A 24,236-nucleotide genomic window follows, 5' to 3' on the forward strand; every position below is an offset into this window, starting at 1 on the left:
GGCTGCAGCCCGTCCTATTGTCCTGGCTACAGAGGCCAGAGTTGGGCACACGCCTCAACCTGGGCACGAGGAACGAAACCGGAGCTTAAGCCAGAACAACAGAAAGACCCTTTTCCTTCCTCTGGGTGGGTATCGGGACTGCAGAAACGGGGCTGTGTGAAGGTGGCCCTCGGGGCCCTGTGTGCCTGGAGAGGGCTCCAGAGAAGGCACACCCTGGGGACTGGGGGCGAGCCCTCCCCCTGGACTTTCAGCCGAGAGCTCCCAGGCCCCTCAGATCTCAGTTTGAGGTTTTGGCCCTTGTAACTCACGTGCTCTAACCTGTAAACGCACAAGCCCTCTGCCCACAGAAATAAAACACCATCAACGTCTTGGGTTAAATTCTTCTGCATATTTTAATATACCCATATACACACATTTTCTTATTTTACAAAACTGAGAAAATACATAAACTCTTCTGAAATATCTTGGTTGATAATACCGTTCACCTCTTTTTGTGTTAACCAAATCTGTCAGCATTTAACATTATTGCATAATATTCCACTCTAGGAATATACAGTTACTTAACAAGTTTCCTATTAAGAAACATTTACATTTTTTCCGTTGTTATATATGATAGATGTGCCATTCTCATATATTAGTTCTAGTATTTCATTAGGTTCTAGACACAAAATTCCCAGATCACAGGATATGTACATTCTTAAGGGTTCGCTGTACCTTACAGATTGTCTACCAAAAGGTACAGTCCATGTACATTCCCAGCAGCATGGAGGCTGGGATGTCTGACAGAGCAGTGACTAAAGGCAAAATGCTTTCTAAAAAGAAAACACGCTTTTGCTCACTGAGTACTTATTGAGTGTCTGCATTTGTGCAAAGCTGTTTGGGGTCCTGGGGAGACTCAGGGGACCCAGGACCCCAACACTGGCTTGTCTGTGTTCTCCCTTCCCCAGTCACAGCAGGTTTGGGAAAATGTCTAGCTTTGCAGAGAGTTAACCAACATCACAGCATGATGTAACTCAAGTGACAATGGGGAGAATACTTGGGGGACACTGGGCTGCACCCTGGCATGGATGGGGGTGTCACGGTGTCCAGGACACTACACAGCCCACTGTCCTTCCTGGGCTCTGCCTTGTACAGATGTGGGGAGGAGCCTGGAAAGCGACTCCCCTGCCCAGCCAGGCCTTGCTTGGGGCTGCCCATGGGAGACGCATGTTCTGGCTGGGGCTGAATGGCAGATGAAGGACAGAGTGGCACAGGCTCCAGACAGCCCAGAGTTGGCGGGGGAGCATGGGGGAACGTAGGCAGAGGGGCTGCGGTGGCCGCCCCACGGGCCCCCACCGCTGGCTAATCCGACCGCCCCGCTGGCTCCTGCACCGTTTAACGACTGGTGGCCTGGACCCCACAGCAGTCCTTTGTCTGCAGTGCCTGCAGTGTTTTGCTTTCCTGACCCACAGGGGAGCCCTCGAGACTCCAGGAGGTTCGAGACCCGCACCGCAGCTTTCCCCGTCTAAGTGCCAGTGTTCCTGGAAGCAATGGAAGATGGTGTGGGTTTCTTCCCTGCGGGCGGCCATCAGAGGAGTCCGCAGCCAGCTTGGAGAGGGTGTGTTGTGTGGAAGCACACACACTTTCACACCAGGAGGCCACCCAGGAAGACAAGCTGCGCGTGCACGACACGTGCAGGGCACTGCAAGCAGCCCTGACTTCCCTCTGACACTCGCCTGCACTGATCCGCCGAGAGCACGGCCCCAGCAACAGGGGAAGGGCCGGACGCTCTCACTGTGCCGGGGTGTGCAGCAGCCGCCTGGCAACAAAGTGCTGACAGGACGTGGCCGTCTGCTGCTTGGGGACTTGGTTCTGTGGTTCCAGAAACAGCACCGGATGCGGCTGTTTTCAGTGTGACTGAAGTGTGAGAGCAACGCCTATGCTCCCCTTCCCCTTCAGACAAACTCGAACCTGGTGACATCAGTTCTCAAAGGTCCACAACACTCGCCGTCATGTCTACGGCCTCTGTGTCTTCTCTCCTGTCGACACTGAGAACAGTCCTACTGGCACACATATGCAAACACAACCAAGAGTAGAGAGTGGGCGAGAAATGCCCCTCTAACTTCCTCCAGCTCCATCTTCTCCCTCACTGTCGTCGTCGCAGCGGAAGATGTCTCGGAACAGGAAGACCCGCTTGGGCGCTGCGGGAGTCTGGAGCTCCCTGCCTCTTTTCTCCAACTTCTTCTCCAGCTTTTCCTTGAGCAGAGGCAGGCTCGTCTCATACAGATAGTCTATGATCTCTGAAGAAAAGGGTTAACTTTGAAGTGATTTGTACAAAGCCTCGCCCAAGGTCAAGGGGCAGCGGGCAGGACAGACATCCCTGCCCCGGGCTGTGATCCACGTGCAGGCCCCTATTCTCACCGGTCAGCTTATGGCCACTCACCCCGTCCTCTCGGGGGTCCTCTGAGGCAGGCACTGCAGCTCACCCGTTTTTCATACAGGGAACCCGAGGCCCCACAACACTGTACGACACATGCCCAAGTTACGGACTTGGTCAGGGCGAGGCCGGATTCACACCCGGGCAGGGATGTCTGCGGCATGCCGGTGGTGCTCAATGGCACACTGCAGGGCAGGGGGCCTGGAGGCCGGTGCTGGGCAGACACTGGAGACGCTCCTGCGAGCTTGTGGGAGAAGACCGAGCCTCCGCAGCCGGCCTGAGGAGGAGCACTTCGTGTCATATTTTTAGCAAGGTCCCCACGTGACTTGGGTGACCCGGGCTTGGGAATCACCCATCTAAACCACCACGCATGGCCACAAAGAAGGAACCAGGCGCCTGTTTTCCCCAAAGTGTGTGCGCACGCACGTGGGGTGTGTGTGTGCACACGTGCACAGTGCGGTGGCCCAGAAGCACTTGCGGTCAGAAACGAGTGCTTGCTGTGCACCAAGCACCTGGCCACTGCCTTTCACACGTGCGTGACCTCGTTTGGTGCCTCGGAGTGTCCTGTCGGGCAGGGATCACAATGTGTCAGCTGTCACCGTTTTACAACAAGAGAAGTGAGGCGTTCGGGAGGGAGGTCACTTGCCCAAGGCCACCACCAGCACAGGGCACCACGCACTGTGCTCTTAACGCCTCAGACTCTGACAATACTGACCTGGAAAGGTCTTCTTGTGCCAGAAGGGAACACAGGTGGCCTTCAGCTTGTAAAACTTACTTTGGACGTAGGATGGAGGAACGTCCCTGTAGGAAGGAAAAGGTGGAAACGGTGTCAGTTCGAAGCCTGCACAGTTTGGCACTGATGAGCCCGGCACTAACAGGGACACTGACTGAGAGGTCTGCAGACCCAAGTGACTTTCCTAACCCTGAACTTGAAATCACCACAGCCACAAATGCAAAGAAATGTGACACACACGGCAAGCTGTTGACCATTTGGCTAAAACACACACACACACACACACGAGGGACAAAGCAGCACAACAAGGCGGGCTCTGTTCCAACCGGAGGAACTAAATCACTGGCTGGAAAGACGACACGTAACATGGGCCAGCACGTGCTGACGCCCGCTGAGTGCATGGCCCTGCCCGGAGGCCCTCCCAGGCGGGAGCAAACAAGCCTCACGACCACTCTACCAGGGAGTCACCTTTCTGCGCCCCCACTTTAGAGACGGGGACACTGAGGCAGAGAGAAGTCATCCCAGACCTCACAGCTAATGAGGGGCGCAGGTGGGACAACACGGTGATTCAATTCCAAATCCTACCCTCTTCCACATCACACTCAGAACAAACACGTCTTCATCACCATTCAAAGCAGGAGTCCCGATTTTTTATTTTGCAAAGTCAAAAAACAACAGCAGATGCTGATGATGTTTTGGTGACTCAAACACATTTTCACTTTATAGTAACTAAGACTGAAACAACCAATTCTTACCTTCTTTTAAAGTGAAAATCCCTAACTTCACTTCCTGGACACTTTCTCAAACAGTCGAAGTGACCTATTTGTCTCAGTGATTAACTGGCAGCTAAACGGACTAGTGCAGACGATTCTATCTGTTACGTATGTAGAGGCAAAGGGTGGCTGGGCTCCTCAGCCCGTGTCGGCACCAGGCTAGGACCCTGTCCTGCGTCACCCTCCCAGGTCCACACTAGGTCCTATTAAGCCATCGTGTGGGTGAGGAAACCGAGACAAGCTGGGGAGCAGCCGGCCAAGGGCGGCTACACGCCGAGGGCCAGGGCTCAGCACCAGGTCAGCTGACTACCAAGCCCAAGTTCTAGGGCGCCACGCCACCCCACTTGTCCACTGTGATGTTCTGCAGACCCAGGGTCAGGCTTTGAGAAGGGACAGTAATTGGTCTGGACATTTTTAAACTGAGTAGGTATCACATCTCATTAGACTAAGACGCTACCTTTAAATCCCATCTAATTCACAAGGGAAGTTGAAGAAGCTGAAGAGATTGGACTTTTCGTTTAATTATTTCTCACTGTTTTAATTCATTATTAAAGCTTTGAGAATGTCCTGTTTCAAACGGTATTTGACTAGATGCCATGATCTCCATTTTACAGCTTTGAGATTTATAAATCTCAAATAAAACAATCCATTTTTAAAATGTATGTATAACTTTTGCTTAAAATCATAAAAAACGCAATTTAAGAAACCACGTGATCAGAAGCAACATGACAAAACACACAAAACTCAGTGCAGAATCAGAGTTTAAGACGCGGGCTGTTAACGTGGAGGCGGGGCCTTGCGGACACGGCCCTCAGTCGGGAGGGGGCGGGGGCAGAGCTGGGTCCCCTGCCTTCTGCCCACCCAACACCGTCACCTCTCAGGGACCTGCCCTGCTGGGGGACAAGACAAGGACAGGGTCTGGACCTACAGGCACGTGTCTGCGACTCCCTGCAGGGCCTGTCATGGCAACACTCCAGTCCTCCAAGTTAAATAGTAAAAAAAAGGGTGGACTCTCTCCTGGCCACATCCCAAGGTTAAGTCGCTGACCCCTGAGCTGGTTTATGTCCTTTTCGCCAGATCAGTGACAAGTTCACCCCAGCAGCCATGCTCCTGTAGGTCAGCCAGGCAGCTCCTGTCCACCTTCCAAACCAAAGGCCAAATGACCCCTCCACACCCGACACCCCAAACCCACCAGCACCTGCAGCCCACAATTCCTAACCGTTTGCTCTGCTCAGCGGGACTGTCCTTTGCAGGCCAGCTGCCCTTCAAGTGCCAAGCCGGCCAGCCCCACAGTGAGAGTGGAGGCCACTGTTCCTGGTCACAGGACTGATTCAAAACGAAAGGACTGCAGACGAGAAGACGCCCAGCAAAGGCAAACACAGGAGCTCCTAAACACAGGGAGGCTTCTCAGGCCTCGGACGCGATGGAAATGGCCACCTGCAGAGGGAAGCAGGCCACGCAGAACCACAGGGCCCTCCTGCGGTCTCAAAATAGCTCCCTGTGGCCCTCTGGCCACCCAGAGAAAACTGAGAGCAGCTGCACAGAAAACACAGGTGCCAGCGAGCCCAGGGATCAGAATCAGCGCCTTGCGGACAGATGGGAAGTGCGACAGGGACACAGCCTCACCCGCCACAGCCCTGCTGGAAGCACAAAGCCTGCTCGAATTAGGAACAGCCCTGGGACACTCCGCCCGAGGGCAGGCCGCAGGGCGGGCCACCTGTGCTCCTCCAGCGTCCCTGTGCCATCAGAGACCACGGCAGACTCCGCAGACCGCAGGCACGAGGAAAGGGGACCATGACACATGTGACCCCGACTGCGCCTCAAGTCAGGGGAAGTGCTGTAAAGGGCACCCTGGGGACACTCGGCAACGTCTGAGTGTGGGCTGGGCTTACAGAATTGTGTCAAATGTCCAACTTCCTCAGGACGGCAAACGGGCAGTACCACCCTTGTTCAGGGCTGCCGCCCACCGCCACCTGCCGGACAGTGAAGGGGACACATCACCCAGGGGACGGGAGAGGGGCAGAGCAGGCTTTGTCCACATTTCGCTGGCTCCTGTTGGTGTCAGGGGTGGGGGTCCCAAACACACACAGATGGGAACTCGACCTCTGGACACAGCCTGTGCACAGCCCGGGTCCTCAGGACCTGAGAGGCAGTTGTCCCCTAACCGTCACTGTTGCCTTCCCGCAAACTCAACCACAAACAAGCGGTCTTACCCGATGGCGCCGGCAAGATCTTCCCAGTCTATCTCATTAGCGTCTTCCACGTTTATTTCATACAATCTACAAGAAAACGTAAAAATCAAGTTTTCCACCAAAAGTCAGCACGATGGACACCTTCAGGGACTTAGACAATTCAGAGCTGAAGGCACACCAGGTCCCCAGTGCCAGCCCCCGTTACACCGGCCCAGCAGGCCTAGGTCACTGAGTCACTGGACTACAAGCCAGAAGGCCCCCGCCCCGAGCCCCTGCCAAACCACGCTGCTGTCTCACAGTAAAACCGTGACTTCACCACTCAGTGGAGAGACACGGAAACAGTACGTGTGCTCAGCACATTAGAGATGCATGTTATGGCCTCGATGTTCACACAATCACTGAGCCCACCCCCTAAGGAGGTCGGGGACTGTCCCCACTCCACAAATGAGGCAGCAGGGCTGGGGGGCCCGAGTCACTTGGGGAAAGTTTCATGATCTGCAGGCGGTGACAATTCTAGACTGGCGAGGGCCTGCCCTGCTCTGCTTGTCCCTGCCGTCTCTCTGGTCCGGCAACAAGAGGTGCCCTGACGCCATTGGGGCCGAGTTCAGGACGGAGCAGGGAGAAAGGGCTGGCCGGGTGCCAGAGCCCAGAGCACCACTGCTCTTGGCTGTCTCCCCTTTGCTCTGAGCCCAGGCCCCCAGACACGCGGGCTTCCTGAACCAGACCCACGCCGCCCCTTCCTTCAGGACAGGGGCTCTGAGTGGACAGAGACTCAGAGGCGCACCAAGAGCCCGCGCCCCAGTGACGCTGACAAGCACAAGCTGGAGAGCAGGCTCGGCCTGGACTGTCGGCCCCTCTCAAGCGACGGGAGTCACATGTGTGCGCAGGGACACCTTCCAAGACTAAAAGAGCTGCCCTGGGGAGCGCGCAGTGCACTGTGCACACGTCACTTCACTCCCTCTCCCCAGACACCAAGAGGCAGCTGCTGTCGCCGTCACCCTCAGCTAAGATGAACAAACCAGGACCTAGAAAGGCGGCGACATGTCCGAGGTCACACGTGGAGAAAGTGCGGGAACAGGGGTCTGAACCAGGCAACCCCGCTGCGCACTCTGCTGTGTGAGCCACCGCGTGGCCAGAGAGAGACCCAGGGAAGCGGCGCCGTGTGCCCGCACCTCTCGATCAGGTTGACCTTGGCCTGCAGCGCGTTGACTCCTCGGTAGACGTCCCGACCGTTCGTCATCCTCTTGGTTAGGATTTCCGTCCTGCGTCAGAACAAAGGGAAACCCAGCTCGAGTCCAGGGGCCAAGTTTCCAGTATTTTCCTCATCTGAACTGCCCTTTCTCAGAGCCGCTAACAACCTGCTGCTCGCCGCCGCCGCTCACCCCACCCACAACACCCCTCTTTTTCAAAACCAGTGGGAATGGAAGGACAAGTGAAACGACAGAGAGTGGGTGTGACCGAAACCGGGCAACGAGCACAAGTCCCCTTTAAAAAGGGGAAAGAAGGATAAGCCCATGAGCAGCTGCTAAAGGAACCTGTAAGCTCAACTGAGTCTTCATTGTTATATAACATGGCCCTGGCTGGTGTGGCTCACTTGGTTGGAGTGTCATCCTGTAAACCAAAGGGTCGAGGGTTCGATTCCCAGACAGGGAACGTGCCTGGGTTGTGGGTTGAGTCCCAGTTGGGGCATGTACTGGGGCTACTGATCGATGTTTCTCTCTCACATCAATGTGTTTCCCTATCTTCCTTCCTTCTCTAAATTTTTTTAAAAATCTGTAACAATCAAACAGATGACACAGCTCTTACTGCCACGACCAGCGGCTAGAACACTGAATGAGACAGACCCAGCGAAGCAACCTCCGAGTGCTTTGACAGGTCCCCTACCGCCCACCACCTCAGGCTGGATGGGAGGACGACTAAAGCTCCTGATGAGAGCAGCAGCCTGATATAAAGTATTTCAAAAACCCCCGTCTGGCCCTGGCTGGTCAGGCTGCGTGGACTGAGCGCCAGTCTGCGAAGTGAAAGGTCACAGGTTTGATCTGATTCCCAGTCAGGGCACATGCTGGGGCTGCAGACCAGGAACCCAGTAGGAGGCACTCGAGAGGCAACACCACACTAATGTCCGCCCCCCCCCCGAAAATAAATATACTCCTTTAAAAAGCAGTCCTTGTCTTCACAGAAAAGCCTGCCACGACGTGATGGACAGGTCGCCAGCCATCACAGCCTCCTCCTTGCTTGACAAGGGAGAGCCGCGGTGCTCACGTGGCTCTGGCACTGCCGGTCTCACCGACGGCCGCCCACGTTCACTGGTGTGAAGCGCCACAGGCCATGGCAACGTGACATGAAGTGAATATGGTGTCCTACTTCTTCAAGTGAAAAGCACACCTTGAATGTTATTTAATCACACGGACTCTGAAGGCAACTCCCTATTTAACACTCGCGGTCGACCCTCCACCGAAGGCTCCCTCCTAGTCCAAACCGCGGGGTGGGCGGGGCTCTGGCTCCTCCGTCTTACACTCTCCCCCCAACCACTACCTGTTCTCTGGAGCTTACTTCCCTGAGCGTAGTCTTCGATGGAAATAAACGACTTGACGAAGGGACGCAAGGTACATAAACAATAAACAGTGTCATCTAGGGGCTCACATAAAATGCACCGATGATCAAGGTGCCAAGCTTCCTGTGTGAGGCGGGCCCTGAGCTGCAGGGCCCCTGCGTCCAGGACCCACTCAGAGACCCCCAGGCTGGGCAAAGCTGCACGAGGCAAAGGACGTGCAGCGAGGTCGGCAGAAAATACTGCCAGGTGACAGATGCACCTGCAGAAGGTCTAGGATGAAGCGTGTGACCCTCACTGTGAAGGCACCGGGAGGTGGAATTGGAAAGGCAGGCCTGCCACCGATGGCCGCGTCTGTGACTCCTCTCGCGGACTGAGTCTGCGGGAAGCCCTACAGGAGTGGCGTGGCGAAGGGCCGGCTGAAGTCAGGCACCGACACCGAGGGAGCTGAGGCGGCACCGAGGGGACGGCAGTCCTCGCCCCGGACATGGCGGGCTTTCCACGCTCGGCCCACGGACGTCACCAGCAACCTCACCCACCTGCCCTCTGTGGAAACCGCGCAGAGGGAGGGAATAATAGCTTGTTGGAATTCACATAAGAAGCCTTAAAACTTACCACTTACTTTTACACTGCATCCAGTTCCTGGTTTCTACTTTCGCCTCGACTTCTACCCAAGATATGCCCCTGTAGAGCTTTTCCCGGACAATCGCCAGGCAGCCTTCAGGGTGTTCTTGGAGTCTAGAATCTACCTCTTGTAAGTCCTGGGGAGACATTTTTTTAAGAATCACTTCTTCCACAGCCTTGATCAGCTTCTGGGTCTCCGCCTTGCTCCAGGCACCGTGGTTCCTTTCTGCGGGTGTGAAAGGGCCGTCTCAGAGGTGCGAGTCTATGCGCCTTCCAACGCAACACTGGGAAGGAAGTGATGATGACAGGTGCGCGTCATCACACATTTACCCAAACCCACAGTGACCCCGGTGGCCGCTGTGGGTGCTGGGGGTGGAGGGCCGCGCAAGGCACAGGGGAAATCTTGGCACCTTCCTCTCAATCACACAATGACTGCACAGTTGCTCTAAAAAAAGAAGTCTGAGAAAGAAAGAAAATCTGATCCTTTCCAGAGACAGCAAAAGTGCTCGGGGCTGCGGGTTCTTTTAAGAGCCAACGGCAGGACAGCCCTTCTTAATGCGGGGGCGTCTTTTGTGCAACGTCAGAAAAGTTGGTCTTCCCGTTCCTGCAAGTAAGGTCTCCCACACGAGACTCTGAGGTTCCCCACATTTAACGGGGCAACTGTAACCAGGTGAGTGTCTGTCCCATGCTGACCTCTCCCCAGGAGCCCCCAGGGCGACGAATGGCTGGGGCGACACCAGCATGCAGTCAAGCAGCCATGCTTGCCCCCGTGTCCAGACATCAGTCGCACCGGGGAGGCGGCCGAGACCTGCAGCCTGTGGACGCCGCTGGCCCGGCCACCAGTGCTGTCCTTACTTCTCCCTGATGGCAATCTGGATGACGGTTTAAAAGTCCAGACGGCCCCCAGGGGAAAAAGACGCCTAGGTTTCACACGACATAAAAAATCCAGACTTTGGCTTTACTTCTTGAAAATGAGAATAGGCCACACAGAGTCTCTGCGTGGCATCTGTGGCTGCATTTGGTGGCACAAAAGGCCTGGTCCCCAACTCAAGCCAGGGCTGACCGTGTACTGGCCTCACAGATGCCCAGGGCTCCACCTGCTGGTGTTGTGGGTGCATGGCAGCCCCCCCTACCAGTGACCCAGACTAAAATCTTCTTAAAGCAACCGGGGATTTTTCATGAGCAGAATACAATCAAGGAAGCTTCTGCGGAAGGAGGAGGAAGAGACAGGACATGACCACCACTGGTCATGAGGACAACCCCTGCCCCCTTAAAGTCTCCTTGCCACTTCAGGAAGGGACCTCTCCCTGCCCAGTCTCTCCTGCCTACCAGCTTCACTGGAATCGGTCCCCTTGACGTTCAGAGTCCCACTGAAAGCTGCTGAACGGAGGAGTGGGACCAGTCGGTCTGTGAGTACAGGGCACGGCCCCATAAACTCTCAGGAAGACGTAGAATGAAGCGGCACCGGAGAACGGCTTAAAAGCAATGGCCAACGGCCTGCCGGGCCCGCCCCTTCACCCAGGTGGGCTCACCCAGGTGGGCACTGGAGACCGCAACTCACCGCTGCTGATCTGGGAGTACTTCAGGGCGACAGAAAGACTGCTTCGAGCCACCAAATCCCCAATCTTCTTCCAGTCGTTGCCGTGGAGGGAGTGGTATATCTTTAACTTCTTGGTGTCCCCTTTGCTGTACCTACGAGAAAGAAAACCCAGGACAATTTTTTCCTATTTTAATTTCTTCTGTAGTTAGGTGAAATTCACAGAATGCAAGATGGTCAGTTTTAAAGCACATGACTCTGAGGTTCAGCAGGCTCACAATGTCATGTGACAGTCACCTCCACCTGGTTCTTCAGCTTTTTTTTTTTTAAGATTTTATTATTTGCAGAGAGAGGGGAAGGGAGAAAGAGGAAGAGAAACATCAATGTGCAAGGGAAACATCAGCCGGTTGCCTCTCACACCCCCCCAACTGGGGACCTGACCCACAACCCAGGCATGTGCCCTGACTGGGCATCGAACCGGCAACCATTTGGTTTGCAGTCCACTGTGCTCAGTCCACTGAGCCACATCAGCCAGGGCAAGTTCTTAAGCTTCTTAATCACCACCCTCCACCATCCCCAAAGGGACATCTTGTTCTCACTAAGTAATCCTTCCCAATTAATGATGAGTTGTTAAAGGAGAAAACACCCCGACCGTGGCCTGCAAAGCAGCCACAGCCTGCTACCGTGCAAACTATGAGATGAAACACCGTCACCCCCATAGAGTCTGCTGCAGTCCCGGGAAAGCTGGGTGCGGCAGACTGACCAATGCCCAGAGCCTGGGTCGCTTCCTGTCCTGGCATCTCAACTGTGGTCACCCTAGAAACCAGGCCCCACTGCACCAGGCCAGAGGCCCGGCTAGGGCCCAGTGCCCAGAGAAAACACTGGGATCAGGGTATTCCGCATCCAAACCTCATACCTCCGCATTTTGCGCATCACAAAACACAAACTTCTCAATGTGCCCACAGAGCCCGCTGCTCCCTGCACTCGACCCTCCGGCCCCTCGAGGCCGCCCTCACCTGCCAGGACGACTCCCCGAGCCCGAGGCCCCAGCATCCTCTTTGGAGAGCTCGGCCTCTCCCTGCACCCACCACGAATGGCGGCTCCACGCTGCGGGGCTCCCTGTCCACCTGTCCCTGCTCCAGGCCTCTGCTGGCCGATAGAGACAGAATGCGAGCCGTGTGTGTTTAACATTTCCTAATGACCGTACAAAAATTAAATGTACCTGGGCATGATGAATTAATTTTTTACTCAACCCAACATGTTAAGACTGTGGTCTTTCCAACAAGCCATCAGTACCCACAAGGACCGAGCCCGTTCACACGCTCTTCCTCACCTGAGCCTGCCCCCCTCCCCGCCACGTCCCTGTCTGATGCAAGGACACCCTGTGCTCCGCGGCCACACGAGGCGGGTGGTCACTGAGACGCTGCCCTCTGGAGGACAGGGCCCACAAGGGCAGAAGCCCCGCGTCAGTTCCACACGCAAACACGCTCCTAAAGGGTGAAAACCACTCCCCGTGGATGAAGTGGAGGAAAAGCCCCTTTCTGACCTGCTGTGGCTCCTGACCTGGGACCAGGGCAGGGTCTGTGTCGTCACTAAGGCAGCTCAGGAGAGGCTCTGGAAAGCCCTTGCCGTCTCTGCTGACGGGGAGCAGCTAGCCTTCGGACGGAGGGCTCAGTGCACTCAGAAATCCCTCTGCCATTGCAGAGGGCAGGGAACAGAGACCCGGGATCCTGCGCCTTTAAGAACTGTGCTTTCCAGCAGTTTTCTTCTCAGGACAGCAGGGTGTCCCTGAGGCGAACCAACTGAAAGGCACCTGGCAGCAGCAGGAACGGGTGGCAGAGAGAAACGAGGGCACAGAAGCCAGGGGACAGGGCTGCTGCTTCCTGAGGCCCCGCACAGCCTTCAAATCCTTGGACTTTGGGCTTTCTACCTTTTCTCAATTAAGAAGTCCTGACATTGGAAAGATATTCTAAGAATAAAGGGAAGCTCAGCGGCTGCGCACGTCTCAGTACAGTCACGGGGCCGAGCAGAACTCCGAGGTCCCGCTGTAACGGGTCACTCGGCCTCCCCGAGGGAGCCCGGTCATTGAGTGTGGACGCGAGAGGCCGGTGCTTTCAGGCTCGCCCCTTCACCCCAAGCAGAGAAGGACCTCACAGCCCACCCTGCACCTGCGTTTGCTTTATTTGGAATGTTGGAAACAAACTCTAATTGGGTATTTAACTTAGGGAAAAAGTGGAGGAGAGAATGGCCATCAGCAGCTAAGCGCTCAGGGACGCCGAACCTACCACCGATTCCCATGGAAGGGCCCTCCCGCTGCCTGTGCAGGCAGCCGAGAGCCAGAGAGCTGGGCCCGGGCTCAGGGCAACGTCCCTGGGAAGGGACATCCAGGCTCACGGGGAGCACATGGGTTTGCCGAGGACACTGGCCGAGCAACAGTCAGAGGCAGAGCGTGCTGAGTGCCAAAAGAAAAGGGTAAGGAAAAAGCTGAAGACGGGGCAGGTAGGAAGGTCAGGGGGGGAACTGAAATGGGCCTGGAAGACCGCGTTTGACGACGGACACGCCCCTGGCTCCACCCACATGCCGCCACGGCCCTTCCCTTCCCATCCATGTGGGTGACACTCTGACCTTCAGGGTCAGCGGGGACCAACGAAGTTCTTACCTGCCTTTGTAATTGTTGACGTCAAACATCTTCTTCGCCCGATAGTACACGAGTTTCCAGGGCCGGGCGATGCCCTTACCTGACGGAGGAGGAAGGGCGGTCAGCAGGGCACCCAGTGTGGCAGGGAGTGGTTGCCCGGTGAAGGAGCCCGAAGAGCCCTTTCGGCGACACCAACCACCCCAGACCGGGGCAGGGCCTGCAGACACTGTCCGGGGAGGCAGGGCACAACATCCCCAGGCTCCTCAGAGGAGGTCTCGGAAAACCGGGCGCTTTGTACAGAGAGGCTCCAGCTCCTGGTCTCCTAAGGTCACGGAGAAGACCCTTATAAAGGCAAAGCGTGTAGAGGAAGGACGGCTAAGAGAAAGGGACCGCAAAAGAAACCACCTTCCCCAATGAACAGGCTCACCTCGCAACCCCCACCCCCGCAGGCAAAACAAGCCCCCTGCAGGGCTCACCCTGCCTGTCCTGGGTGCGGTCCAGAGCAAGCCTTGGAGACGAACCGAAACGCGTTCTGTGCGCAAGATCGACTTTCCAGGCCAGTCCTGGCCCGCTTCACACCCTTCTGACTTTCCAAGCGTCACCTCTAGGAGGCGCTCCAGCTACACAGCACGTGATTGGCCACGCCTGAGACTCTAGGGAGTCCCTGCTGCACAGAGGCTGTGCTTCAGGCGGCAAGTGGAAGACATCCACCATGAGGTACAGGGAGAGCGACCTAAACCGCAGTTACTGCCGAGAGGGAAAGCTGGGAGCTGGTGTTTCATTCTTCCTGGAATCGGCAAAGCACCCTAGTTGGGAGGCGCGAACACTCTCAACCCCAACACAGGCTGCCTCTGAGAACCCTGCTCCCACGCGGCATGAACACGCACCGACCAGGCCAGGCGCTGTGCCAAACGTGCCCCACAGGCCATCCGTGTGAGGTGGGCAGCCGTGGCGGTTCTAAACTCACCAATGTGCAGGCGAAAGGCATGCTTTCTCTTCAAGTCGGTGATCACAGCTTTCTCCTCCGGGTACCTGTCCGTGTACAGCAGCTTGTCCGCACTCTCAATTCCCGTCAGGGACAGGAATTCTTGCACGTTTTTCTCTAACTGCTTATTTTCCTTCACAGAAAACTTGCCAAACCTAATGGCGACACCTAGGAGTTGGGGCGGGAGGAAGAGTGTGTCGTCAATGCCGAGTAAACGCCAACCTAGCTTGTCGCTTCAGCAGTGGCAGCGCAGGGCCCAGCCTGCGCCTGCCCGGGAGCTGCCCGCTCCTGCGCTGGACGCTCAGCACCCTGTCCCTCGGCAGAGCTCGGCTTCCCCTCCACGGGCCTCCACAGCCGCCCCGGGGCCACTGCAGCTCTTAGTGGTACGCAGGCGCACATGTGTAGTTTGTGGCTAAGTCCAACAGGCTTCCTGGGAGGGTCTCGTAACACAGTGAGATCAGGGTGGGGACCAAGCTGGGTCTTGTTTGAAACGTGTCCACTCCACCAGCTCGCCCTCAAAGTAATGACTCAGGGAAAGAAACTGCACCTAATTGAAGTTGATGAGTTAATGTCTTTATTTCAGTTGTGTGCCGTATCCTTCCTAGGCCGCAGCCCATTCACCTCCCCTCCCACCCCCAAGCCCCATCCTCTGGCCCATGGGCCACCTACCTCCCAACAAGAGGCTGGGCAAAGAGGGCACCAGGGCACCGCGCTGGGCCCCTCCCACAGCTCGGACAGTGATTCTGGAGGGGTGACTATTACAGAATTCTACACCTGGTACCAACGAAATTCAATTTACTCAGGTACCCCCAGTAAATTCAACTAGGACCCCCCATTCTGGCTGGAGGGAAAGCTGAAAGTAGCCAAAGGATGGATCTCGTGAACCTGTAAATCTGAGCTGTTCACAAAAGCACATCGGGCTTGTAGCAACGTCCCGCAGACACTGCAGTGCCCCCAGCTCACCCTGCGCTTTGAACTCTTTAAACCGTCCCAGGTCATCACGATACATGCGCTTAATCGTGGTGGCAGCCCTTTCCCCGATGCTGGGGATGAACTCGCGGAGCTGCTGCACGGCAGCGTCCAAGTCCACGCCGGCCGCATCTGAGTCCTTTGAGTCTTCAGATAAACACACTGGTTCAGAGTCTTTATCGGCCGGTTCTAACCTGGGGGGGAAGCAGATCAATCAACACCGAGGTATCAGTCGTGAACGTGTTCTCCTGCCACGACTCCCTCAGATCAGGGGAGACTCAGGCGGGAGGTCCGGGCTCGCACACTAACTGCCGACGTGGGCGCACCTCAGAGGTGTCTGCAGGGGGACCTGCAGCCCCGGGCCCTGTTTCTTATCTATTTCTCAGCTGTTTCCATTTCAGATACTGACTTCCTGGTAAGCTAAGCCCTCCAATACCTACACGGACACCCAAGACACCTCGCCCTGACCCTTCCAGTGAGTTAGGCTTTAAAATAATGATTGCTAATTAGTTAAATCAGTACCTAGTATCCATGGTTACAGTTATTGTTTTAAAAAAGATTTTACTTATTTCTTTTTAGAAAGAGGGGAAGGGAGGGAGAAGAGGAGGAGCGAAACACTGATGTCCGTTGTCTCTTGCATGCCCCAACCGGGACCCGGCCTGTAACCTAGGCATGCGCCCTGAATGGCAACTGAACCAGCGACCCCTTGGCCGGTGTGCAGTATGACACCCATCCCACTCAGCCACATCAGTCACGGATGGTTACAGTTATTTTTGTGGTGGTCCGTAATGGCCACATTTCCCCTTTGCACGGTTTTCTATGTATCTATCACTAATACGCCCCCAACTCTCTGCCAGATGTTTGAATCTCTTCCTACATTCAACTGTATCAAGTAACTGCTCATACAGGAAACTGAAAAAAAAAAAAAAATTGTGTGCACTTGTCCAAGAAAAGGGTCCGCAGTTTTCAGAGGGCTCACAGTGCAATGTAAGTTAAGCGCCCCAGGCCTAGGACATCCCTGCCTCATTGTCAGGGTTCTGGTGCCAGTCCCAGGTGGGACTGCACAGGATGCCAGGGGCGGGGCCACGATTACCATGGGGGGGGGGCAGGCCCTCCCTCATTCAGCTGCTGGAGGGAGCTGGGTTAAGCCAGGACAATCTAACACATGTGAGGAAGCCACTGAGCAAAAATGGGGGCAGGGGGATCTGTCTCAAGTCCCAGGAACTGAGAAAAAGCAAACAAACAAAAAAACCCATCTCCCTGCTTTATGCAGCAGATGTTACACTTACATGACAATTACTTATCAACTGTTAAAATCTCTTTCCTTAGTGAGAACCCTAATTCAAGCCTTTCCCCGGTGGGTAGCATTCTCAGACACCTGCTCCCTCCTTCCACCCAGACGCACACAGACAGACAGGGTAATGTGGGCGTCTCAGAAAGCCCACTAGACCGCGTCACAACTTCAGGGCTGGGAGAGCACTCGCTGCAAACCTGAGCTGGCTGCCCACGTGTGCACGGGGAAAGGACACAGCCTGCAGAGGGTGGGCTTACATGCGCACAAGGCCTTGGTCTGCCCCCAGGGCTTCTGCCATGTGCTGCGGGCATGCGGAACAGAGGCCCTGGGCACAATTCCCACAGAGGACAGACAGCCTCAGAAGACAGGACGGTCCCGTGTTACCTCTGCGCCTCTTCTGCGGGCGCCTGCATCTGCTCCTCTGGCGGCCGGGGTGTTGCGCTGTCCTCAGCCAAGGAGCTGTGACGTTCCGGTGAATCCCAGGGTGTGTCTGGGCGCTCACAGCTCCTGGGGCGGCTTGAACCCCCGCCAGGCACCCGGGCACTGTCACCCGCAGACTTCCGCCTCCTTTTCCTGGCCCTCCTCTTTAACGTGTGGGGTTCCCCCCTGCCTTGGGGAGCGCCTGCGTCCTGGGCCGCTTGCCATCCCTCAGAGCTCCCAGTCTCAGGACGCTCGGACTCCTGGTTATGGGAAATCTCTCTCTTTCTTTTCTTGGACTTCCTTTCATGAGTGGCCCCCAGTGGTGGTGTACCCGGGCCTTTGAGGGGCACAGGAAGCAGGGGCTGCGGCTGGGGCAGGCTGGCGCTGGCGCAGGGGCCCCCTTGCTCAGCATCATCACAGGACGCAGCTTCCTTCCGACGCTTCTTTTTCTTCCTGACTTTATTATGATGCGCTTCTTTCAGCTCATCTTTACGTCGCTGGGTAACTGTGTGCAGCTGCTCAGCTTCAGGCTCGTTGGCTGAGGCTTGCTCCTTGCTCACGTCAATGTAAATGATGTCGACATCCCTTCTAACATTCTTCGGGGTGTCCTTAATGTTTTCTTTATCCACCATGACATACATGACGCCTGCATCGCCCTGCACCCCCAAAGCCCTCCTCTTTTTCCTCTTTTTGGCTGCAGGAGAGGCCTCTTTGGTCTCATCACTGAGTTCTGATTTTTCTAAAGGCGAAGTGAGAAACTGGCGATCTTTTCTCTTGTTTTTACTCTTTGTTTTGTGAGATGGTTCACTTTCCAAAGAGGAGTCTCTGAAATTCTCATGGGCCTGCATCTCATGCCTTTCCTTCTCTACAGAATACTTTTTCTTTTTCTTGTCAAAAACTGGAGTGTGGACTTCCAATCTGCTCAATTTGCCTTCCATTTTATTCCTAGAGGGAAACCTGACAACAATAATTTATTTTGCAAAGCATTTTAAACATCAGCCTCCAGAGGGGAAAAAAAATCATAGAAAAACAAAGTTGTATGACAAATGGCCAGCTGGAGTCACGCATATACATTCCATGCCATTCTAGGTGTGCGGAGGGGGGCGGTGTGTGCTCACGGTAACTGCTCTGCCTGCTCCCACTGCCTGTGAACGATAAGGAGACAGAGAGCCACAGAGCCTGCATGGCCAGCCCCCGCCCCCTGCAACTTCACCTTTACCTCTCCCAACTCTGGGCTCCAGCCACAGGTCCCCTTTTCTGGTCCCCCAAACATGCCACAACCCTTTTCCTGGCTCAAGGTCTAACAGCATCCAACTCCCTGCGCCCAGGACATTCCCGGCTGCCTCCAGCCTCCCTACCTCCTTCCGAGCGGCTGGAATATCATTGCCTCAAGAAAGCTTCCCCTGGTTGAAAGAATGTGTCCATTATGATACCTTGTACATACTAAGTGTAAACTCCGCAAACACTTTAATGTGTCTTTTCTCAGTGGATACATGCTAGGAAAACTGAACACGGGCATGGGGATTATAACTGGCTGGCAAACTCGGGGATTCGGGATGCGTCTGGAGCCGGTTTCTTTTGTATCTGTAATCTTTTATTTCTTAATTGGGACAGGAGGACAGGGGTGTTCTATTTTTATCTACACTCATTTGAATATCCAGAATAAAAAGCAAGGGGCAGAACAAGGGTGTAGATTGCTTTCTCTTGTTTTTAAAAACGAGCAATTCAAGGCTATAACTATCTAAGTATTTACCAGACAAGCAAAGGAAAGAAAGACTTCCCTGATCCCTCGGGCTTGGCGCATTCCCCAATGCTGTGCTGATTTCCTAGCAAACTGTGCTTCGCCTTTGTAGCACTCAGTCCAACTGCAGTTTAAAAAATCGTTATTTCATTAGCCACTTAATGCTCCTCTGCTAAAAAAAAAAAAAAAAAAGGAAATTCCGAGGAGGAGGGTGGTTTGCCTGTGTTTCCACCATTGAAAAGCCACGCCCCAAACTCTGTCTCACATCAGAGTGCCAGCACCTTCACAGCAGGGACGTCAGGGACTCGACTCAATGACCTCGGTCAGACGGTCACCTCTGCGAGAAAGAGCCTTGTTAATGTCCGACAGAGAGTCAACACTCTGCAGTACGTTGGGATGAAATTTAATAGGGCACCAATGTCACTAGTCACGAAGAGCACATGCATTTTGGAGTTGAAGTACACTAATAGAAACGAACTTGACAAAAGAGATGGTTAAAGGTATGCTTGTACAGATATGTCTTGTAACTCTCCTTTCTCGGTGTTCCTTCTGTGTTTCAACTTTTGGGATTTTAATTCTTTCGACTAGTTAATGCATTATGTGGCTCAATTACCATCACTCACACAGAAAGCAGCATCGACACATTCTGGTGTGCATCCTGCTATTTTTCGCATAACGGTGGATCCTGGGGATCCCCCGGAACAGTGCTCCTTCAAGTCTGAACGGTCAGCCCGCTCTCTACAGAGGCACCAAACTTCTCCTGGGCAGTGAAGACGCTATGTGGCGGAGGGAGGGGGACCGTGCGTGGACAGGTGGACTTGCACCATCAGCCCAGACCCCCAGCCTCAGGGTCTCCCCGCCAATGGAGGTGCCCAGAGCGCTGGCTGAGGCCTTCCTCCGAGCTGCCACACAGAGATGATGGAAACCCACCTGCGGCCTCTGAGGTCTCAGCTGCCGGCAGGGTGAGTGTCGTGGGCTGACTCCCTGTTCGGGTAGGGAGTTGTATCTGCCTCACCCAGGGGCGGGCAAAGGGGGCTTACAGCGGTGAGCCTCCAGGACACTTTTATCACTTTGGTGGCACTGTTTTCCATATGAACAACTGTAACCCTACTTTGGCCCACCCTTCTAAGCGCCTGTAGCCGGGCAGCTAGCAGAGTGCCTGGCTTGTAGGAGGAGCTCAATAAATACCTATTTTGGAATGAATGAATGCGTCTCTTCGGGTGCCCTGGAGAAAACTCACAACTGGGCAGATGGGCACCATCTATCTGGGACTAGCACGCTGCCCAGCCATCGAACTGTGTCTGTCTAGATCTGCGCTGTGATGCGGGAGCCACTGGCCCTGAGAGGCTGCCGAGCACCTGAAGTGTGGCCGGGCCACACTGTGCTCAAAGTGTGACATACACGTCAGACTCCAAAGACTTAGAACAAAGACACTAAAATGTCTCAGTCATAATTCTTGCATGTTAGAAATAGCAATTTGAATATTGTTTGGTAAAATACATTTCTAATTCCACCTTTTCCTGATTTTTAATATTGCTACTAGTCACAATATTAAATTATGTACATAGCTTGCATGCTATTTTGGTGGGCAGCCCTGCTTGAGACAGCTCACTTGCCCACTCTTTTTTAAATAATTATTTCAAATCTCCTTGACTCTCAACAGACTTCTAAATTCCAGTCTTCCTTCTCACTTGCAGCCAACTGACTTGCCCCTGACCTCCGTCACATGCACACACACGAGACGGGGAATTCCCCTCCAAACGCAACATGCCTGCATGCACCTGTCCCCTTCTTTCCTCCCCTCTTGCTGCAGCAAAGGAGGGAACTCTTCTCCTGCCAAAGGCCATTCCTGCCCATGTGTGCTGGAGGCCAGCCTCCTCCTGCCTCCCAGAGACCCGGTCCACCAGGTGACCCCCCCCTCGGGTCTCCAGCCTCTTCCTCTGCACAGGCTCCCTTCTGGCAGCACCCCTCGATCTCCAGACTCTTCTGAACGAAGCAAAACAAATAACAAGGATGCAGCCATCCTCGAACTCTAAAGCCCCATCCAGCTTTTCTTTCCTCCCCTACACAGCAAACTTTCTGGAGACAAGCTGCCCTCTCCTCTTCCTCGAAGTCCATCCACTTCTCAGCCCACAGGTCACTTCTGCCCCCATTACTGCCCAGAGTCTACTCCAGGGGCTGTGCTGCGACCATCAGCCCTTCACTCACTTTCCGGGCCCTTTTCAGGACCTCTTCGTAACAATACACAGATGGTTCCATCAAATATCCTACTTTCCATCCCTTTCTTTCTTTTTCTAAATACCTAAGCTTCTCCTCCTGGTTTCTTGAGTTCAACACAAACTTTTAAAGATGTGGTCACTTCCCACTATAAACATTTTATGGTTTCTCCATTATTCTCAAGATAAGGTCCCCAAACTGTGCAGACCTACCATGCCCTTCACCATGGGTCTGGTCCACGCCTGCCTCTCCAGCTCTCCTTTCTCTCCGGGGGGTCCAGATACCCTGCCTTCAGGTCCTCGAATATACCATGCTCCTTTTCCTGCTCAGGGACTTTGTAAAAGCAGTTCACGCTCGCAGCAGTGTATTTCCGTGTTACCTTTCTGAGCTGAGATTGGTTTAAGTTTGAAAGTCACGTCAAGAAAGCCTCTCTGATCGCTTTCCTGGGTCCCCTCTGCCTGCTATGCAGCGTTCCCCAACCATCCGGCTGCTTCCCTACTGCACGTGGCTCAGCTGTGCCATGATCAGCCCCCTAAGGGCAGCGATTCTGTCTGGCTCCCAGATAGTTCGACGCCTTTGGAATGAATGAATATGCACTTATCTCCGCTTCTGAGGTCCGTGCCGCTTCCCGCCCGGCACCACCGTGCCAAGTCTGGCCCCGGATTCTGCACCAACTTGGGGGGCGCCAAAGAGGACCTGCTGCGCTCTGGGGTGGGCGTTCCGGGGCCGGGAGGGGAGGAACGGAGGAACTACCCCGAGGGCCGCTTCTCCGTCCCCTCCGGCGCAAAGACCCGACCTCGGTCCGGGTGCGGAGGGGACTGGGGACTGGAGCGGCGGCCGAGAAAACGGTGCCGCCTCCATCCCTGAAGACCGCAGGCCAGAGGCGCGTCTTCCGGAGGAAGAAGACCATAACCGCCACCGCTCCATTTATATAAGCGCATCTAAAAAACACCCGGAACACAAAACACCGCTTTCGACTTACCCTCCGAAAGCGCCACCACCTTTCCAACACTCCGGAAGTCCTGCGGCTGTGAAGGCGGAAGTACTGCGCGTCACTTCCGCCCCGCCCCTCCGCCCCCGCATCTCGTGGCCTTGGTAACATGCCTGCAGCTGGGACTGGGACAGCTGCGTAGATTGAGCCCATTTTGTTCTGGGGTGGTTGCGGGTGGAGGGGGTTAGAGCGGGATCCTAATACTAAGAAAGTGGGGCCGAATTCCACGGACTCGCTAATTCGTGCATGCACCCCATTTCTTCAACAAGTTTTGCTAAGCTCCATTCTCCATCCAGGAGTGAAGAAGGTGAGGGCCCTAACCTGAAGAAGACTGGCAAACAAATCCACCAAGATCTCCTCGGATTTTGCTATAAGGAAAAAGCAAAGTGCCACGTGGCAGACAGGGAGCGCTACTTGAGACGGAAGGGAAGGCTGGGTTCTAAACGGAAGGGTGCGCCCACATCTGGACGGAAGAGTGTTCCAGGCTGGAAGCAAATACAAGGGCCCTGCCCTTGGCTGCTGCAGGAGCTGAAAGAAGGCCAGGCAGATGGGACACAGTGAATGGAGGGCAGCATGGCAGGCGGTGACATCAGCCGCAGGCAGGTTATAGCTGGCGCAGGGTCCCACGCACAGGCAGCTGAGATGAGGCAGAAAGAGCCTGTGAGATCTTTCCAGTCCTCCCATTTCAACGTAGTCCTGAAGAGACTTAGCTGTGATCAGAAGTAAAACTAGGCCTTCCTGTTGGGGAGCGGAGGGGACCAAAAAACCTGGAATTTTATTTATAAAAAGCAGTGTGTTTATTCTTGCGTGTTTAAACATCAGTCACCTTCAAAGTACTCTCCATCTGATGCAATACAGCTATTGAGATGTTTTCCCCACTGCTCAAAACAGCCTTTTAGTGCTTCTGCTGTTTTTTGTTTCACCTCTTTCACATCGGCAAAATATTTCCCTCTGAAAACCTTTTTCATCTGGGGAAACAAAAAAAAAGGGTGGGGCACAAGGGTCATGCCGTTTGGGGTCAAAAACTGCTGAACACTCAGTGCGGAGGTCTGGGTAGGTGCTCTGGTAAGTCACTCATGGAGTGGGCAAACACATTGAGTTCTTCAAAAAAATTCACTGAAGCCGAATGCAGCCTCTCACAACAATGCCAACTGGTAATATACTGATACAGTGTGGGTTCCTAGGGCACGCACCTAGTGGGGGAAGCTTGGGGGGGGTGTTAGTGTAATTTATCCAAGGGGAGTTGTGTGTCCCAGCCAGGAGTCACACCTGTGCTCCACAATTCCACTCGCTTGCCTCTCACTGCACCACCTGACTTCCCATGGGAGCTGCCACACAGCTTTGAAAAGTGCACAGCTTTCCTAGCTGGTGTGGCTCAGGGGGATTGAGCACTGGCCTGTGATCCAGTGGGTTGCTGGTTGGATTCCCAGTCAGGGCACATTACTGTGGGTTGGAGGCCAGGTCACCAGTAGGGGACATGCAAGAGGCAAGCACACATTAATGTTTCTCTCCCTCTGTTTCTCCCCCCCCCGTCTAAATAAATAAATATATACATACATAAGTAAAAAGGAAAGTGCACAACCTGCGTTTCTGTGAAAGTTCAGAAGTGAAGCAGGCTGGAGAAACCATAAGCATGCACTATACACACCCACATGCCATTGCCAGGGGCTCCCCCAGGTCTTGGAGGGGCAGGTAGGGGTCTGCCTGGCACACTCTGGAGCTGGTGGTGCTGGTGCTGAACGCTGTCGGTAGGTAAAGCTGTGAAGTGCAGGTTTGTCCTCCACGTGGCTTGCTCTGTGGTGAGCTCCTTACCCTGAGCCTTGGGGATGGATATCTGAGCATTGAATGATGACAACAGTGGATAAATAAACCCACGGAAGGTTAGAACCAGAAGGCACACGAGAGATCCCGAGGCTCGTGGATCCAGAAACACCGCACCATTCAGCTGGGACGTGTGACAGTGCAGATCCCCAAGTCTGCGTATGGACTGCTTATTGGGCACCGTTAGAGCACCACATTAAAAATCCACGGGCGTGACAACAGCACTGTGGTTGTGTACAAGACTCTCCTTTTCCTCAGCAGATACCTCCAGAAGCATTTTAGGTCAAATATGATACTGTCTGCAGATCTTTTCAAAACAATTCCGTGACACACA

The 24,236-nt window shown here is 54.5% G+C and overlaps 1 protein-coding gene across 2 annotated transcripts; it reads right to left on the reverse strand.

Annotated features, from left to right (window-relative positions):
• Positions 1 to 368: 368 nt before the first annotated feature.
• TTF1 (transcription termination factor 1) lies at positions 369 to 22,127 on the reverse strand. 2 transcript variants are annotated; one of them, XM_037036558.1, is made up of 11 exons: positions 22,073 to 22,127; positions 17,097 to 18,089; positions 15,413 to 15,612; positions 14,432 to 14,617; positions 13,486 to 13,564; positions 10,851 to 10,981; positions 9,281 to 9,515; positions 7,287 to 7,376; positions 6,136 to 6,201; positions 3,132 to 3,217; positions 369 to 2,279 (listed from the first exon to the last, which is right to left on the reverse strand). In XM_037036558.1, exons 2-11 carry the CDS (start codon positions 18,068 to 18,070, stop codon positions 2,098 to 2,100), a joined length of 2,229 nt encoding a protein of 742 aa, XP_036892453.1. In that variant the 5' UTR covers positions 18,071 to 18,089; positions 22,073 to 22,127; the 3' UTR covers positions 369 to 2,097. The 2 variants fall into 2 exon arrangements, with proteins under 2 accessions (XP_036892453.1, XP_036892452.1); XM_037036557.1 differs by lacking the exon at positions 22,073 to 22,127 and adding an exon at positions 21,303 to 21,704.
• Between the last annotated feature and the right edge of the window lie 2,109 nt (positions 22,128 to 24,236).

Source organism: Sturnira hondurensis, unplaced genomic scaffold, assembly GCF_014824575.4.
Source record: "Sturnira hondurensis isolate 20B ecotype Veracruz unplaced genomic scaffold, ASM1482457v3 Scaffold0022908, whole genome shotgun sequence".
Classification (NCBI taxonomy): Eukaryota; Metazoa; Chordata; class Mammalia; order Chiroptera; family Phyllostomidae; genus Sturnira; species Sturnira hondurensis.

Bases quoted from the DNA above. Each gene is read 5' to 3' on its own strand.
- TTF1 (XM_037036558.1), bottom strand. From the start codon at position 18,070: ATGGAAGGCAAATTGAGCAGATTGGAAGTCCACACTCCAGTTTTTGAC. The intron at 14,618-15,412 runs GTGAGCTGGGGG...CCCAACTCCTAG, and splicing joins TAAAGAGTTCAAAGCGCAGG to GTGTCGCCATTAGGTTTGGC. The intron at 6,202-7,286 runs GTGCGGGCACAC...GTTTTCTTGTAG, and splicing joins AAGGTCAACCTGATCGAGAG to ATTGTATGAAATAAACGTGG.